This window comes from Spinacia oleracea, chromosome 2 (genome assembly GCF_020520425.1).
Source record: "Spinacia oleracea cultivar Varoflay chromosome 2, BTI_SOV_V1, whole genome shotgun sequence".
Classification (NCBI taxonomy): domain Eukaryota; kingdom Viridiplantae; phylum Streptophyta; class Magnoliopsida; order Caryophyllales; family Amaranthaceae; genus Spinacia; species Spinacia oleracea.
The window spans coordinates 95,608,701-95,623,713 of record NC_079488.1 but is presented as its reverse complement, the minus strand read 5'-3'; the positions used below and the strand labels follow the sequence as shown (position 1 = coordinate 95,623,713).

Sequence of the window (15,013 nt, the reverse complement as noted above, 5' to 3'; positions counted from 1 at the left end):
TTTGTGCCTGAATTGGAACCGTCCAATTTTTTTTTGTAGGTTGTGATTGGCTATGCTGCACTTCCACTGTCTACATATGCTCAGTAAGAACTTGGTCTTTCGTAATAGATCCTTGTCTATTGAAATTTGCAAAACTTTGACAGCGTCGTAAGGCTCTTTATGCCGTTTTGTTTCGTAGTTTTTCTATTTCAATCTATGTTACTGACTCGTGTCGGACATGAGTACGTGTCCAAGCTCCAAGTGTTCTACTTGGCGGTTTTGTCAAAAATTTCCATGATCTTAGCCCAAAATGAAGTGTCCAAGTTTCCTACCCATGTCAGACAGTCACACAGGTACCAAAGGTAAAATGAAGAGTCCGAGTAACATAGTTTTCAAGCAGTCAAGGGAAGATCTCTCCTGCTTTCATGGACACAAACTTGCTATTAGTATCATAGGCCATGTTATGTGGAAATATATGTGGCAAGCAAAAATAAACGTTCTCTTAGACAACAAATTTCACTGTGACGATAAGAAAGTAGAAAGAGGGAGGACCAGCAATCTGCCAGAAATTAATTAAGAATAAAACAATACTTATTGTTTTTTACTACTACTGAAAGGTGAAAGTTTGGGAAAGCATGGGTGCATTAGTTGCTACTTGATAGTTGGGTGATGAACATTCTCTATAAATCAATCTTTGTAATCACTACTGAGCCATCCCTAGCTTGTTGCTTATGAAAATTACATGTAAAAGTAAATGCATGTATGTCATATTTAGAGAACTTCTTGACACAAATTGTTCTTGAAAACTACGGATCTTTTAACCTGTACATTATTCTCTGTATTTGTCTGATATTTTCTTACCTAAACTAGCTGGACTGATGCGTGCTATGTACACATTATCCAACTAACAAATGAATTTATTATTGATACTTATACTAATAAATATAAATATGATTCACCCTAATTTTCAAATGCTTATGAATAGGCTGGGTGTTTTTCATTCTCTCCTTCTCGAACATTCTCCTACGATTTTTTTCTTGGGCAGTGACTGGAATTGGCGTGGTTTCTAGGTTTGGAGGAGGGAAATGGGGATCGCTGATGGTGTGAAGGGTTTGGTGGTTTAAGGTGGGACTGAGAGTATGGAATGGTTTGGTGTGGGTGGATGGTTTGTGTGAGGACAAGCTGAAATCGCCATTTAAGGTGGGCGATGGGGTGTACTTGTGGTGTTGGGAGGGTTGTGTGTGTGTTGATGTGTTTATGTTGGTTGTTGGACTGGACGTCCTAGTTGATTTTTTGGGGGGAAAGAGCTGGGTGGCTGTGGTGACTGAGGCTTATTGGTATATGGTTTATGTGGAAAAAAACGAAGGGAAGTTTTCTTGGCGGCATTAGCCTATGTGTGGTGTTGGTTGCGCTGCTAGTTTTGGTCGGTGGTGATGTGTTGGTAGAACTGCGGAGTAGAGAGAAGGAAGCGGCTTGGGTGGGGATTGGGTATGATAAAGGGGTCAAGGGAAGGCTTAAGGTAAATTGGGTTTCAGGGTGGCTTTGTGAATGTAAAAAGAGATAAGGGTTTCTTATAGTATTCTAAGTTGTGGTGGTTCTGTGAACACCCTTCACATTGTGTTTAGTGCACAGAACCTACTTCCTCTGGTTTTTATTTAGATGCAACACTGTCGTTTTCATGCTTGTCGCTGCATAACTTCAACCTTTAAATCTTTAATTGTCAATAAGTAAAAGTTTCAAAGTTTGGTATTATGAAAATATACTTTAGATAGATCTAACACGATCTCCATGACTCATAGAAAGTACATATCACCAAAAATATTGAAAGTAGAGCGTGTGAATAGTGTAAACATGAAAATGATGCATCTAAAAAGATGGGGGAAGTAATGTTTATGCCCCGAATGATCAAAGGAATATAAACTCCAACAAAATTACAAGCATTGTAAGCTATTTTAATTAATCAAGTACACCGAGTGTAAATTAACAGAGGAGCTTTAAACAATAAATTTATGCAAAGACAATATGACAGTAGAAGGATTTCTAATATGGGTCTTAGGTGAATTAGGCAGATAACTGTATATCTATGTTCATTACTTATTCTCCCTTTATTCCTTATTGTTCAACTCATTTATGGTGGACTCTTGTTTTTAGGAAAATTTGAAAAAGGTGAGTTATGTAAGAATAAGGTGAATATAGTACGAGATACAATTAAAAGGTGGGTGAGTGTAAGAAAAGGTGGATAAAGTAAGAGAGAGTAAGTGGAAGATGTGAATACTGTGGGGAATGAGCGTAGCATGGTAAAAGGTGTTTGCCAAAATAGAATATAGTAGAAGTGAGTAGAACATTATCTATCACCCCTGAACGGAAAGCGAGTAGAACATTAAGCAATGCAAGGAGTCAAGGACTAGGGAGTACATTCTTTTTTCTAGGGGGTGGGGGGGGGGGGGGGGGGGGGGAGGATGCAGTGAAACTGAGCTGGCTATAATTGAACGAGAACAGTATTACTTTTTTTTTTGCAAACAATGCGTCTATTTTACCTATTCTCCAATTTCCAGAAATCCCGTATCAGTCTTTTTTCAGAAAATCTAAAATTATTGTTTAACTTGTTAACTCAGGTCAAGATCTGAAATTTCACTGCCGATCATGAGAGAACTTATTCCACATTATCTTCAAGATGCGGGGAAGGTATATATTCAGCATGTTAAATTTTTTCTTCCTGTAAGCAACTTGCATCGCTAAAGTTGATGGTAATTTGTATATTGTATAAGATTTCATAAGCTAAATTTACAGGTGGTTTAATTCAAAAATGAACAATGAATGAGCCGAGTATTTAAAATATAAGTTAATTTCCACCTGACCCTATTCATTCCTTACTTGGCTGCATAAGCCCTGTACAGTTCATTTGACTTTGATTAGTGTAGCATCCCTTGAAGGATCAAGTTTTCAAGTTGAAACATTTGAACTTTGTATGTTTAATTTGTTGTGGACTTGTTTCTTGATGCAAGGGGTTGGGGATTAAATTTGCTTTATGATACTTTGTTCCATGTGGCATCTTTCTGGTTATTCAATATGAGACGTGATTGAGATACTTGTCTAGCTGTTTTTCATTTTCATTTTTATTGGTTTGTTGGGAAATGTATTCTAGTTGTGATCAATTAGCAAGAAAAACAAGTCAACCTCATTGATCGGGCACACGACATCTGCATTCATCAATTTCTTTCTTTAGTCTGCATTCTGAAAATTGTGTTGATCGTAAAAATTAACATTTCACATTCTCATTGTTTCGGAGAGATAATCTGTGACGAGCCGCAGGACATGCCCTATATTTAGGTAAATGTTCGGTGGTTGTCAATGTTCTATTTGAGATACCCCTAATGTCACGGTCCGAATGTTTTGACACCGGATCCGTGCGGCGCCCTCTTGCCTATTGGCGGCAAGGAGGCAAGCCTTGTGCGGAATGAGTGTCTTGTGACTCGTAGGGGCACGAGTAAGCGTCTGATTCTGAAGGGCACTCTTGCCTATTGGCGACAAGAGCGAGGGTCGAGGGTCGAACGGGGCGCTTGTGTGCGCACAACAGGCACAAACGGGACCGTCTACGAGAGTGTATCTGTTTTGAGGGAGACTTTGTTGGGTCTTAAAAGCTTAAAAGCATGCGACAACACAATATCTATAAAGGCTAGCAACAACACATGAATTAAGCAAAGGCAACTTCTGATGAGAGGTATTGGTTCATACCCCTCATAGAGGTTTATTTTGAATTAGCTAAAACTTGTCAGTGAACACTGGAATTACAGTAACATAATAATTCTCCCTAAAGCCTAGAAAACTATTAGAAAGATCCTAGAAAGCAATAGAAAGGAGAAATACAAGTAAAGGAAGGTTGGATTCTAACACCTAAGCACCCCCACTAAGTTAGTCATGGGGTGTTTGTTAGATGGGAATATGGGATTGGGGATTACTAAGGAGTTTAAATCCCAGGTTTGTATTATGGGAAGGGGAATAAAAGGGATCATGGTTGGAAATAACGGGGGTCGATTCCATGATTTAGTTTCCTAGGGAGCTTAGTTTTAAAAAGTGCGACTTGGGTGCGCCTAGGCTCAAGGCAGGTGCCTAGCCATCGCTCAAGGCACAGGCGCCTAGCCATCGCTCAAGGCACATGCGCCCTACAAAAAGGTGCCCATGATAAAGCTCAGGCAACCATGCAATTTCTACTTTTCACGTTTGCTAATACATATTTTATACTCCCTTCGTCCCTAAAAAAGTGCCCCATATCCAAAATTCACTTTATTAAGAATTAGGTATACTCGAAAGCAAATGGGTAGGTAAGTTTGTCTTTTAGTTAGATTAAATATAATGTGTGAGGAGAGACATGTGGGGACCACAAACCAAATAAGGTATGGGGCAAACAAATAGGGATATCCATTTATAGTATATAGGGCAATCTTTTAGGGACGAAGGGGGTATAATTTTTATCTAGTTACATAATATTATTACAAAGTTTTAATATTCTTAAATTACTCATTGGAATCATACAAGAGCCCACACGAATATGTTTTAGTTTCAATTGTAAATAGTGTCAAAATTATGAAGTGGAACATATTATGGAACTGAGGGAGTATTATTTAGGGTTTTTTCTTATCGACCTGTAAATTTTTATTATTTAGTTTTATATTAGGAATGGAGTTTTTTGTTTCCTTTATGAAATGTATCGTGTTTCATAAGTGATGCACTGACCTTGATCTTATTCAGGATTGATTAAGAATTTAAGATTATTTATTGAATACCTTATTGATTGAGTGTATTGTGTATCGCTTACTTTTGTTATAGGGTCAAGTAACCAAGTTTCATATCTTAGGTTTAAAATCCACATCACGACTTGAGTTAAGCAAGGGGAATTCTAATTCTTAAGGTCCAGCCAAAATAGGATTTTCAGTTTAAACTTTACATTCAGAATAATTTAGAGGCTATTTACATGGTAACTTATAATATTGAACAAAAATCAAAGAACAATGAGTTGAATATCAGACTGTAAGAGGTCTTTCAAAAAAGTTAGATTGGGAGTGACCGAAAAAGTGTTTTAAGAGGGAACTTCGGAAAACTCAAATCGTATTTTATACATTTCCATTTCCAACTGTTTTCCCCGAAGGTCCTAGCACTCCTTTGTTTTTCGGTCTTGACTTGGGATGTTAATCAGCGCTAAGTCGCAACCTGATTGAAGTCTTCGAACTCAACTTGATCGAAACTCATTCAAAGCTTTACTCGATTTGAGACCATAACGAGTGCTAAATTAGCACTCGTGGAAAGAGTGTTAGGCCCTGTTCTTTTTGGTTGAATTTCAGAAAAATTTAATTCAATTCAGTTCGATTAAGTTCAATTCAATTCAGCTTGTTATTGTTATTGTTAGGAAAAATTAATATTAATAATCCCAACTTTAATGATCTTCTCATTTTAACCTGAACTATACTTTAATCTAGAATAATCCTATCTATAACATTACCCTTCTCATAACAGTTCAGCCTTACCAGTTACCTTTAAAATCGGTAATTTACAATTTTTAGTCGTTTTAGCATTCTTGTTTTAATTTCTTCCCTCACTCGCCATAACTAAAGCCCCCTGCAATTTCTGCAAACATCACCATGGCCATTGAACCAACCTGCCCTCTATACCCTCCTATTTCACATGCTCTGGAATCCAATTCCTATGTCAAACATTTTTTTTTCCCAACTCGTTAGCTTTAACATTTTCCACTTCCCACCAATTACTTTTAATGAAATTCGTGAAATTTGATTGTTTCTACAACTGGTTAGCGACTGTTGGAGCTAATGGGAAACCTTGCTATTCACATTCTCTTCCCTAAATCTTTTTCTATTGTTGTGAAATTTGCGTTTTTTTTTCTTTTCAAAATAGGTATTTATTGGATGATTATTGGAAATTAGTCAATAATGAACATGTACTGGTATAATTATTGCAGGAGCAAGTTGTTAGAAGTTGCAATTTGATTAGGAATCAAGATGGTTAATTGGATCTACATATTACGGAGTACAATTTACACACTAAAGTTTAAAGTTGAATAATTCACGTCATGCTGCCGTGTGCAAAATCTAACAATTCAAAGTCGGATAATTACTACAGACTAATTATTTATAGGAAAAACCGAAAAAGAATGCGGAATGAAGGAGAAACAATACATCCATGGAAGAAGGACGGATCAAATAAGAAAGAAATAAGAAGGAAGAAGAAGAAAGGGGAGAGCCGGAAAGGTCAACATTAAATGAAATGACCGGATGTTGTAGGTTGCTAAATGTGGAAGACTGTTTTAAGAAGACTTCCTATAAAATTAGGATTATTCAGGTTAAAGTGTAGTTCGGATTAAGATGAGAAGACCAATAATAGTTCGGATTATTTTTGTTAATTTTTCCTTAAACATCATTCATAATATTTTTGAATGATGAGTTTTTCCTATCTTGCATTGCAATATATAGATCTCCCGTCTTTTAACGCCCTAATATTCAGCCACGTAGCAGAAATATAAATAAATGAAAATACAACACTTTTGATGGTTTGATGAAACGTAATGAAACATTTTTTTGATGGTTTGATGAAACCTGTTGATGTGTGATATATATGGTACCGATAGATGTCTTGTTGAATTCAGAAAATCCAGTTTATCAGCTTGATTACTGTGCCCATTTTGCATCTTTGATGTTCTATGAGGCTATGATTGCCTGATTTTCTGTCCGCGGATCACTAAGTGGTTAATATTTCTTCTATGCTTGAGTAGTCTTAATCTGTGGATAATTTTCTATTCTGTTGTTTCTGTAATCATTGCTGATCTAGTCTCTTGTATGATCTGATATATCTATATTTACATTGCCATTTAGGAGAGGCTTGACTATCTGGAGGATGGGAAGAATGCCTTCAGATTGCGATTGAGATTATGTTCTTCCTTGTATCCTGCAAATGAACGCATTAGGGATTTCTTTCTCGAGTATGATAGGCACATCCTTCGAACAAGCCCTCCTTGGGGATCTGAGCTTCTTGAGGTAATTGCCTGCATTCATTATTACCCCTCGGCCTCCTTTAAAAGTAAGACCTAGGACTATTGTACAAGCATGCAATCTCTCTTAAAATAAGACCCAGGACTATGGTACAAACATGCAATCGGTTAGAATCCAACCTTCCTTTACTTGTATTTTGTTTATCTATTGCTTTCTAGGATCTTTCTAATAGTTTTTTAGGCTTTAGATAGAATTATGATGTTACTGTCAATCCAATGTTCACCGGTAGTTTGTAGCTAATTCAAAATAAACCTCTATGAGGGGTATGAATGAATGAATTCCTACTTCTCACCAATCTTTTCATCGCTTTATTACTTGTGTTTTGTTGAAGGCCTTTATAGATATTGTGCCGCCACTCGCTCTAAAGCATCCCAAATCCCACAAAGTCCCGCAATCAGATAAATTCTAGTTGTTGGTCCCGCTTGTGCCTGCTGTACGCACACAAGCGCCCCGATCGACCCTCGTCTCTCGGTCTTGTCGCCAATAGGCAAGAGCGCCCATTTTGAATAAGACGCTTGCTCGTGTCCCTACGAGACACTCATTCTGCACAAGGCTTGCATCCTTGCCGCCAAAAGGCAAGAGTGCGCCGCATGGATCCGATGTCAAAACATTCGGACCGTGACACAGTCACTCCCTTGTGATTACTTGCATTTTTCGTCGAGCTAGTTTCTAGGAACTTTACCCTAATTTGTTTGGACCTTTATTATGCTCTCTGCATCTCATATTATTTTATTTAGTAGGTTAGGCAAAATATTTTAAGAAAAATTAAGGAAAGTGTGGCATGGAAAGAGAAAAGAAAGAGAATGTGTGGGGTTAGAAATAAAAAGTATGGAACAATTTATTTGAAAAGGGATGTGCAAAAAATTCTAGACATCCATCTCAAGGAAGTATGCAATATAGTTTGGGATAGAGGGAGTAATAAACTTCCCTTTGTATAAGAAGAACTTAGAGTCAATTGAATAAAGCACATTGGTCTGTTCTCTTCACCTTAAAATAATAATAATAATAATAATAATAAAACGAAGTATTCTGCAAAATTAGTTCTGATTAGTTTTATTCAGTAAAAAATCTAAAATCTGTTGTTTTGAAGAGAAAAAAATCAAGTAGAACAAATGTAAAAGTCCATCAGAAAAGTAAGAGTCAATCAGTAAAAATAGGTTTCAGTCAGTAAGGCTCAGTTACATTAAGTAAATACCAGTTCTAACTTTTTGATTAATAAAAATAATTTAAGTTCTGAAAAAGTTGAAGAGATAAGAATGTAGAGGAAATGGACTTTGAGTGGGATGAACAATATTTTCTCAACTGCTAGAGTATGGTTTCAAAATCTTATTTTCTTTATCCTGTTGAGGGGTCCTAAATCTTTATTCCTTAGGCTGTGAGGAAGTGTCATCTTTAGTTAGATATGGTGGCATAGTCCTTATTCACCTTTTTTTACATTCACCTTTTTCTTAAGTGGTGCTTACATTCACCTTTTTTTTAACCTCAATTTTGTTCTTGTGGCACATAGGAACTTTTGTTACTCTTTTTTATCTCCCAGTTTCATGCTTTTTTGGGTGATTTTCACCTCTAATATTTCTACTACTACCATATTTTAACACCATTAATTGAGCAATTCTTACTACTCTTCTTCCGTGCAGGCTATTAACAGTTTCAAGAATGTGGATTCCACTGCCTTGCTTCAGTTTCTTCATCCAATACTAAATATGCTTCTCCATTTGATTGGGAATGGTGGAGAAACTCTTCAGGTGCTCCTGCAAATTCGCTTCTATTTTAATTTTGTTTTTAATTTTCTGTCCTCGTGTTTTATCAAGTTTGTTGACTGCATCTGTGGAATTGACAATGGGTTTTTTTTAATTCCAGTCTTAGAAACTTCCTGTTTGTTGATATCTTTATCAAAATTATTTTGTGTATATTATGGGTATTGAAGTGCTTTCAAACACATAATCGAGCATTGTACAGATATTTATCATCATTTGTTTCATGTTTAGGATTCAAGGGAAAACTGCACTATGTCCTGTTACTTTGTTTCTCTCTCTTCAGTTCTGTTGCAGTGATATATAAGCTGGCACCTTCATTTTTTCTGCCAAAATATATTTAATCATGTAGTTAAGAAGCCCTTATGCCAAAATGGTTGCTGTTTCCAATTCTGTTGTTTTCTCATATCTCTCAGACATCGACTTCCTGACGACTCCTTGTCTTCTTGATGATACATGGATGTTTGATGAAGAGGGCATAACATCACGTTGATATAAGAACATCACCAAACTCTGACCTCCAGCCTCTCATGAACCTGCATTGTGCATTTATTTTCTGTTTGATACCTTGACATCCGGCTTTTCCATATTGAATATGAAAATCTTCTATCAAGTTCCTCGTATTTTGTGAGATGGGTATGTTTTCTTAGGTTTTCTTCAGAGTGGGCGTGCTAGGTCATTATGTATGTTTTGGGATTAGACAAGGAAAACATTTGGGATATCTACTAAATACTTCGTATTATAATAAAGGAGGGATAAAAACAGAAATAGGTTTTGCATAGTACATAAAGAGGCTAGGTTGAAAAGGAGGAATAGTATGATTTTGGATTGGTTTTGTTCAGTCAATAATCACAGCATTAGCTATCAGATTTCAATAGTAGTGTACCATGCAAAATCTCTGGTCTATCAGATGATCTACTTCGTCTAAATAAAATTTTAGAGTCAGTTCCAAGCTGTGAGTGGCTATGATACTAGTGAAGTTATACAAGAATTTGATGTCAATGATCTCCTAGATTCTACCTCTTTTGTTCTTAAATAAAAGTTTCAAGAAGTAGAGGATCCTTCTGAAGTGTCAAACAGAAATGCCAAAATTTTGACTAGAATATAACTTTAGAAAAAGCTTTGTTGTCCTGTGCTTCAATCAAGGATTTGTTTAAAGGTCTCTGATTTCATATACTCCCTCAGTTCACAATAAGTGCAACAATGTCTTTTGCACTTAGTTTAATGTATTTGTTTGTTTTGATTTGTTTAATTCAACAAGTGGGTACTTTATTCATGTATAGAGAGTGGAGAAATTAAAACAAAAGGTAGTGGGGTGAGTGGGAGGAATGAGAAATAATAAAAGAATAGAAGTGTAAGTGGAAGGAGAGAGAGAATAAAATATTAGTTAAAGTTGTAAAAAAGGAAAGTGTTACACTTATTCCGAAAAGAAAGAGGATAGTGTTGCACTTATTCTGAAACGAAGGAGTATTGACTATGGGGGTTAAGTTTAGAACTAGCGGTGTTGTTCAATGTTTCAATCAAGGATTTGTTTTAGAAGTTCTCTGATGTCTTATATTATCCATCATTTTTTAATTTTGTTATGTTTTAACCTTTTCGTGCAGGTTGCTGCCTTTAGAGCTATGGTTAATATCTTGACTCGGTATAATCCTCTATCATGCCTGAGAAGTTCTAGAAGTATGATCCATGATGTGCACATTGTTCTATCTGTTTCTTGATGGGCCATCAGAACTTTTGCAATATTGTAGTGAGCTAATGGTAAATGGACTCGTTTACGATAAATGGGTTCATTACCTACAGAGTTTTTTATTTGAATTTATCAATAAAATTCAGAACAAGAACAAAAGGGATAACTGTAGAGATAACATTCACGTTCGTGATGTTACTAGATGTTCCTCATGACTCATCACTTAAAGGGAATAGGGAAGTCATAGACCTTTGCTGTTTGATGGGGGGAAGGGAAAGATTGAGCATTATCCAGTTAAACAAGGTTATCTTGGAGATATACTTCCTCTGTTTTCTTTTACTTGCTACACACTTCTTTAGTACACTTTTGAAGGAAGAGATTAGAGAATAAAGATGGTAAGTGGACAAATTGATCAATAAAAACTATTATTATCGTAAAGAGGAAAGTGTTATGTTTTTATGGTTTAACTTTATTTAATTAAATTGGCCGATTACCTTCTCCAATCACTCCCTTAAAAAGTGTCCCAAAGAGGTGTTTTGCAAGTATTAATAAACAGAGGAAATACATGCCCTATTATTTAGGTTAGAAATTAATAAAGGACATGTATATCTGTTGGGATAATCATTTATTTGTTATATCAACTGATTTTGGGTCTTTACGTCAGTTCCTTGGATTAGTCATGTTGTTTCTAAGGGGTTAAATACAGACATTTTTGCAGTTTCATTGCTTGATTTGACACTTTTTCCTTCTTAATGGCATTTGCTGCTTCCAGTGGCTTTTTTTCCCCCTTTTTCTAAAAGGATTTCTTGTCTTCTTCCCTTTGCTCGTCTCCTATGAAATTGTGTGGAAAAATGAATCACGAAATAACCAGGAAAAAACAATAACACATTTGCTTCTGTCACAAATAGCAATTATGGGGAATAATCAATTTGCATAGAGGCATTAACGTTATTTCCTTTTTTTATTTCTAAGGCTCATTTAATTTGAGTTTCACATCACTTTTAGTTGACTTTGGTTTTGTTGGATACGGATTGGACTCCTCATCACTTTACTGAGTAGAGAAAGCATTCTATTGTTCACCCAGAGTCCAGCAAGAATCGGCAGATGATGCAGAGAGAAATCGTTTTCTAATTAGCTATGTTGATTATGCTTTTGATGACTTTGGTGGTCGTCAATTGCCAGTTTATTCTGGTCTTTCTACTGTGTGGGGAAGCTTAGCACGTAGTAAGGTACAGTTTCCTTTCAATTATTTTCATGTATGAAACCGGTGAGAATAGGAAGGTGAACAAATGTGTAGTGCAACTTTTTTTATCCAACTATTCCTTGAATTATACTATTGTTGGTGGTCAATCTAGTCATATAATTTTCCCATCCACAGGAATATTTCAAATGAGGAATGGTTAAGATCTTATCAATCAATTTGAATGACACTAAGAAAATGTTGATGGCTAATAAGTTGAAATAGTTTGCTAAAGTCCAAATCTTAACCACACATTCTCTCAGAGATGTGTGTTGTTTGTTGTTGATGGTGTCAAGAGTATGTTCAAGCAATTAGTAAAAATTAGATGAAGATGATTCTAGATGTTTAATGTTAGCATGAGTTAGGCATAGCTTTTATGTTTGCCATGTGGGTTTTAAAGTGTTTTTGGGACTTTATACTTGCGGAACGGGGTTGGTTAGAAACTAAGATTTACATGGTTCCGTGAGAAGTGATGACGTTGAGAAAAGAATAAATGTTATAACGAAACCTTTTATACTACTCCCTCCGTTCTTGAATGTTAGTCCCCTTTCCTTATTGAGTTGTTCTTTTTTATTAGCCCCTTTTGGAATATTTCCTTATTTGTTCAACATTTATCCCCTTTATATACCCTTATAAGTATCCAAATGGCCCCCTTGTTTACTCTCAAGTAAACCTTTATCCGCATTAAACCCCTTAATTATTTCCCTCTCCTACTCACATGGGTTATATTCTATTGAAATTCATGTGACAATTGTACTTTTGTTGGATTGTCTTAGATTCCAAAAGGGATTAACATTTAAGAACGTAGGGAGTATAATTGTCTATTTTTCTTGCAATTGAATACCTTTCATCACTTACATTAATTGTAGTAAGACATTCCTGCTAATATGACTATACCTTTTATGTCTATAGGCAAAAGGCTACCGCGTGGGACCGGTATATGATGATGTCTTGGCAATGTCTTGGTTTTTCCTTGAGCTTATTGTGAAGTCAATGGCTTTGGAACAAATACGACTTCTAAATCATACCCTTCCCTCAGGTAGTTTATCTGTAGCTATTCATACGTTTGTCTTACACTCTTACATTTGCATAGCTATTTCATGCGTTTGTCTTACACTCTTACATTTGCATTGACTGTTTTATTTGCATGGAAATATTTTGGTAGAATTCTTTATCATTTTTTTTTTTTTGGTTACAAGAGAAAGGATCAATTTGTTATTTTCGCCTTAGTTTTCGCAAGTGCGCACAAGTTGCGCCAGACAATATCAGGCGTGAGCAAAATCCATGTAGGAAGTCAAGGCAGAGCGAATTTCAAGAGGCAGGCTGAGGCGTGCGCTTTCATGTGCTTTTTCCTAGGCGCTAAACGAGAAACGCGCAAGCGTTTCGGTGTGAGGTGTGCTGGTTTCTTTTCATAGGAAGAAAGAATGAATGTTTTAAAAGAAAGGCCATGCGCTTAATGATTCTTTGGTATCCCCTTATTTTGGTAATCAAATAGGTTCATTATACGGAGTATTTCCTTACAAATTTACGAGGGCATTCAAGTCCAAGAAAATACTGTAGGACTAGAGCAACTTAATAGCTGTATGATGCTAGATATACTTATGATTTCTTCCCTTAATATCGAAGGTGAAGGGAAAACGGATAGTTGTATGGAGGCATTAGAGTACCATCTTGTAAAATTTGGTTGACTAATATGGTTGGTTTCCTGTCTTGCTTCCTCAATGGGTAGTTTGAAACAAAAACGTAGATTAAGGAAGCTCTGGTAGTAGAAGTGGGCCGAAAAGCAGTATTAATGTATTGTGGAATTCATTAATTCACCTAGGTAATTCTATCACAAACTCATTAGTCACTATGGTTCATCTAATTTATGATCTTTGAACAAAATGAGTCATATAATAAGTACAGGAGAACTATAAGTTAGGATTGTTCAGAAATTTCTTGAATTATTTTTAATTTTAAACATGCTTTTCCCGTGTAAAATCCTATATGTGTGCTGGATCAGAAAGTCGTACCAATAAACTAAGGTAAGCATTTTGTTTGATGGTACAGGTGAAGATGTTCCACCAATGCAATTGAAAGAAGGTGTTTTCAGGTGCATTATGCAGCTCTATGATTGTCTAATCACTGAAGTACATGAGCGATGCAAAAAAGGGTTGAGCTTAGCAAAGCGTTTGAATAGTTGCTTGGCCTTCTTTTGCTATGACCTATTGTCTATTATTGAGCCTCGGCAAGTTTTCGAGTTGGTATGCTTCTTTCCTCATGTATTTTACTTAGCCTTGTTCCATGCTCTTGAATAGAATATGATTAATAAAAGGAATAAAAGTTGTCATCAATAGAGGAAAAACATTTCAGAACGAAGAAGTGCAGTAGTTCCCCCCAAAGTGTAAGAAAGAAAATACTAAATTACCAATCATGTAGAATTTCCTTTCACGGCGATCTTGCAAGAGCCACGGCCCACGGGGGCATAAAATGTATGTGAGGCCAATGACACAGGTGTTAGTGCAAGCACACAGTTGTACAAAACACACACACACAACCACACATACACGGACTTGTAAATATTATTTCACATGTCATGGAGTTCTGATGACTTGTGCCATGGTCAAGTTGTGGCATGATCTCAATTTTGGAAGGTGGATTGCTGTTACTACTTATCTGACTTGTTGTCCTTCTTTTTACAGGCATCCTTGTATCTTGATAAGTTTTCAGGGTTGTGTCAATCTGTTCTTCATGACTGTAAGCTTACCTATTTACAGATCATATGCGATCATGATCTTTTTGTCGAAATGCCAGGACGGGACCCGTCAGATAGGTAATCATGATCACCTCCCTTGCACAATTCTGGTTTCCTATTATTCGTCATTACTCCAGTCTTCAAGCTTCACCTTCTCAAAGCTTATTTGTTGGACATGATAGTCAATGTTCTATTTATTCATCTAATTATTTCTGAAAGTTTTCAATTTTGTAATTCCTTTATTCTACAAGATATCATATTTTTAGAAACTTTCTGCACATGGATGTACAGTTCATGACCTGGTATTGGCCATAATTTACAAGAACATTCTGTAGTCTTAGTAAGAGGGGGAAGGGTTAAGGATTTACCCGGTGTGAGATATCACATTGTTCGAGGAACCCTAGATGTTGTCGGAGTAAAGGATCGTCAACAAGGGCGTTCTAGTGCGTTGTAGATTCTTATCCAAGACTTGTATCATTTGATGATGCCATGTGAATCGCTAGAATCATGTAAAGTGTATGGCTAACCCAGTAACGAAAGTTTCGTAAGGGGACTGGAGCA

At 36.2% G+C, this 15,013-nt stretch overlaps 1 protein-coding gene across 1 annotated transcript in view; it reads left to right on the top strand.

Moving 5' to 3' along the window:
• Nucleotides 1-15,013, top strand: part of LOC110803825 (guanine nucleotide exchange factor SPIKE 1) — a 30,663-nt gene that overhangs the window by 8,614 nt on the left and 7,036 nt on the right. Inside the window, exons 14-22 of the mRNA XM_022009354.2 lie at nt 40-83; nt 2,595-2,664; nt 6,861-7,022; nt 8,675-8,782; nt 10,396-10,433; nt 11,563-11,707; nt 12,631-12,757; nt 13,768-13,961; nt 14,400-14,530. Of these exons, the coding sequence (XP_021865046.1) occupies nt 40-83; nt 2,595-2,664; nt 6,861-7,022; nt 8,675-8,782; nt 10,396-10,433; nt 11,563-11,707; nt 12,631-12,757; nt 13,768-13,961; nt 14,400-14,530 (1,019 nt within the window). The remainder of the gene's footprint in view (nt 1-39; nt 84-2,594; nt 2,665-6,860; nt 7,023-8,674; nt 8,783-10,395; nt 10,434-11,562; nt 11,708-12,630; nt 12,758-13,767; nt 13,962-14,399; nt 14,531-15,013) is intronic.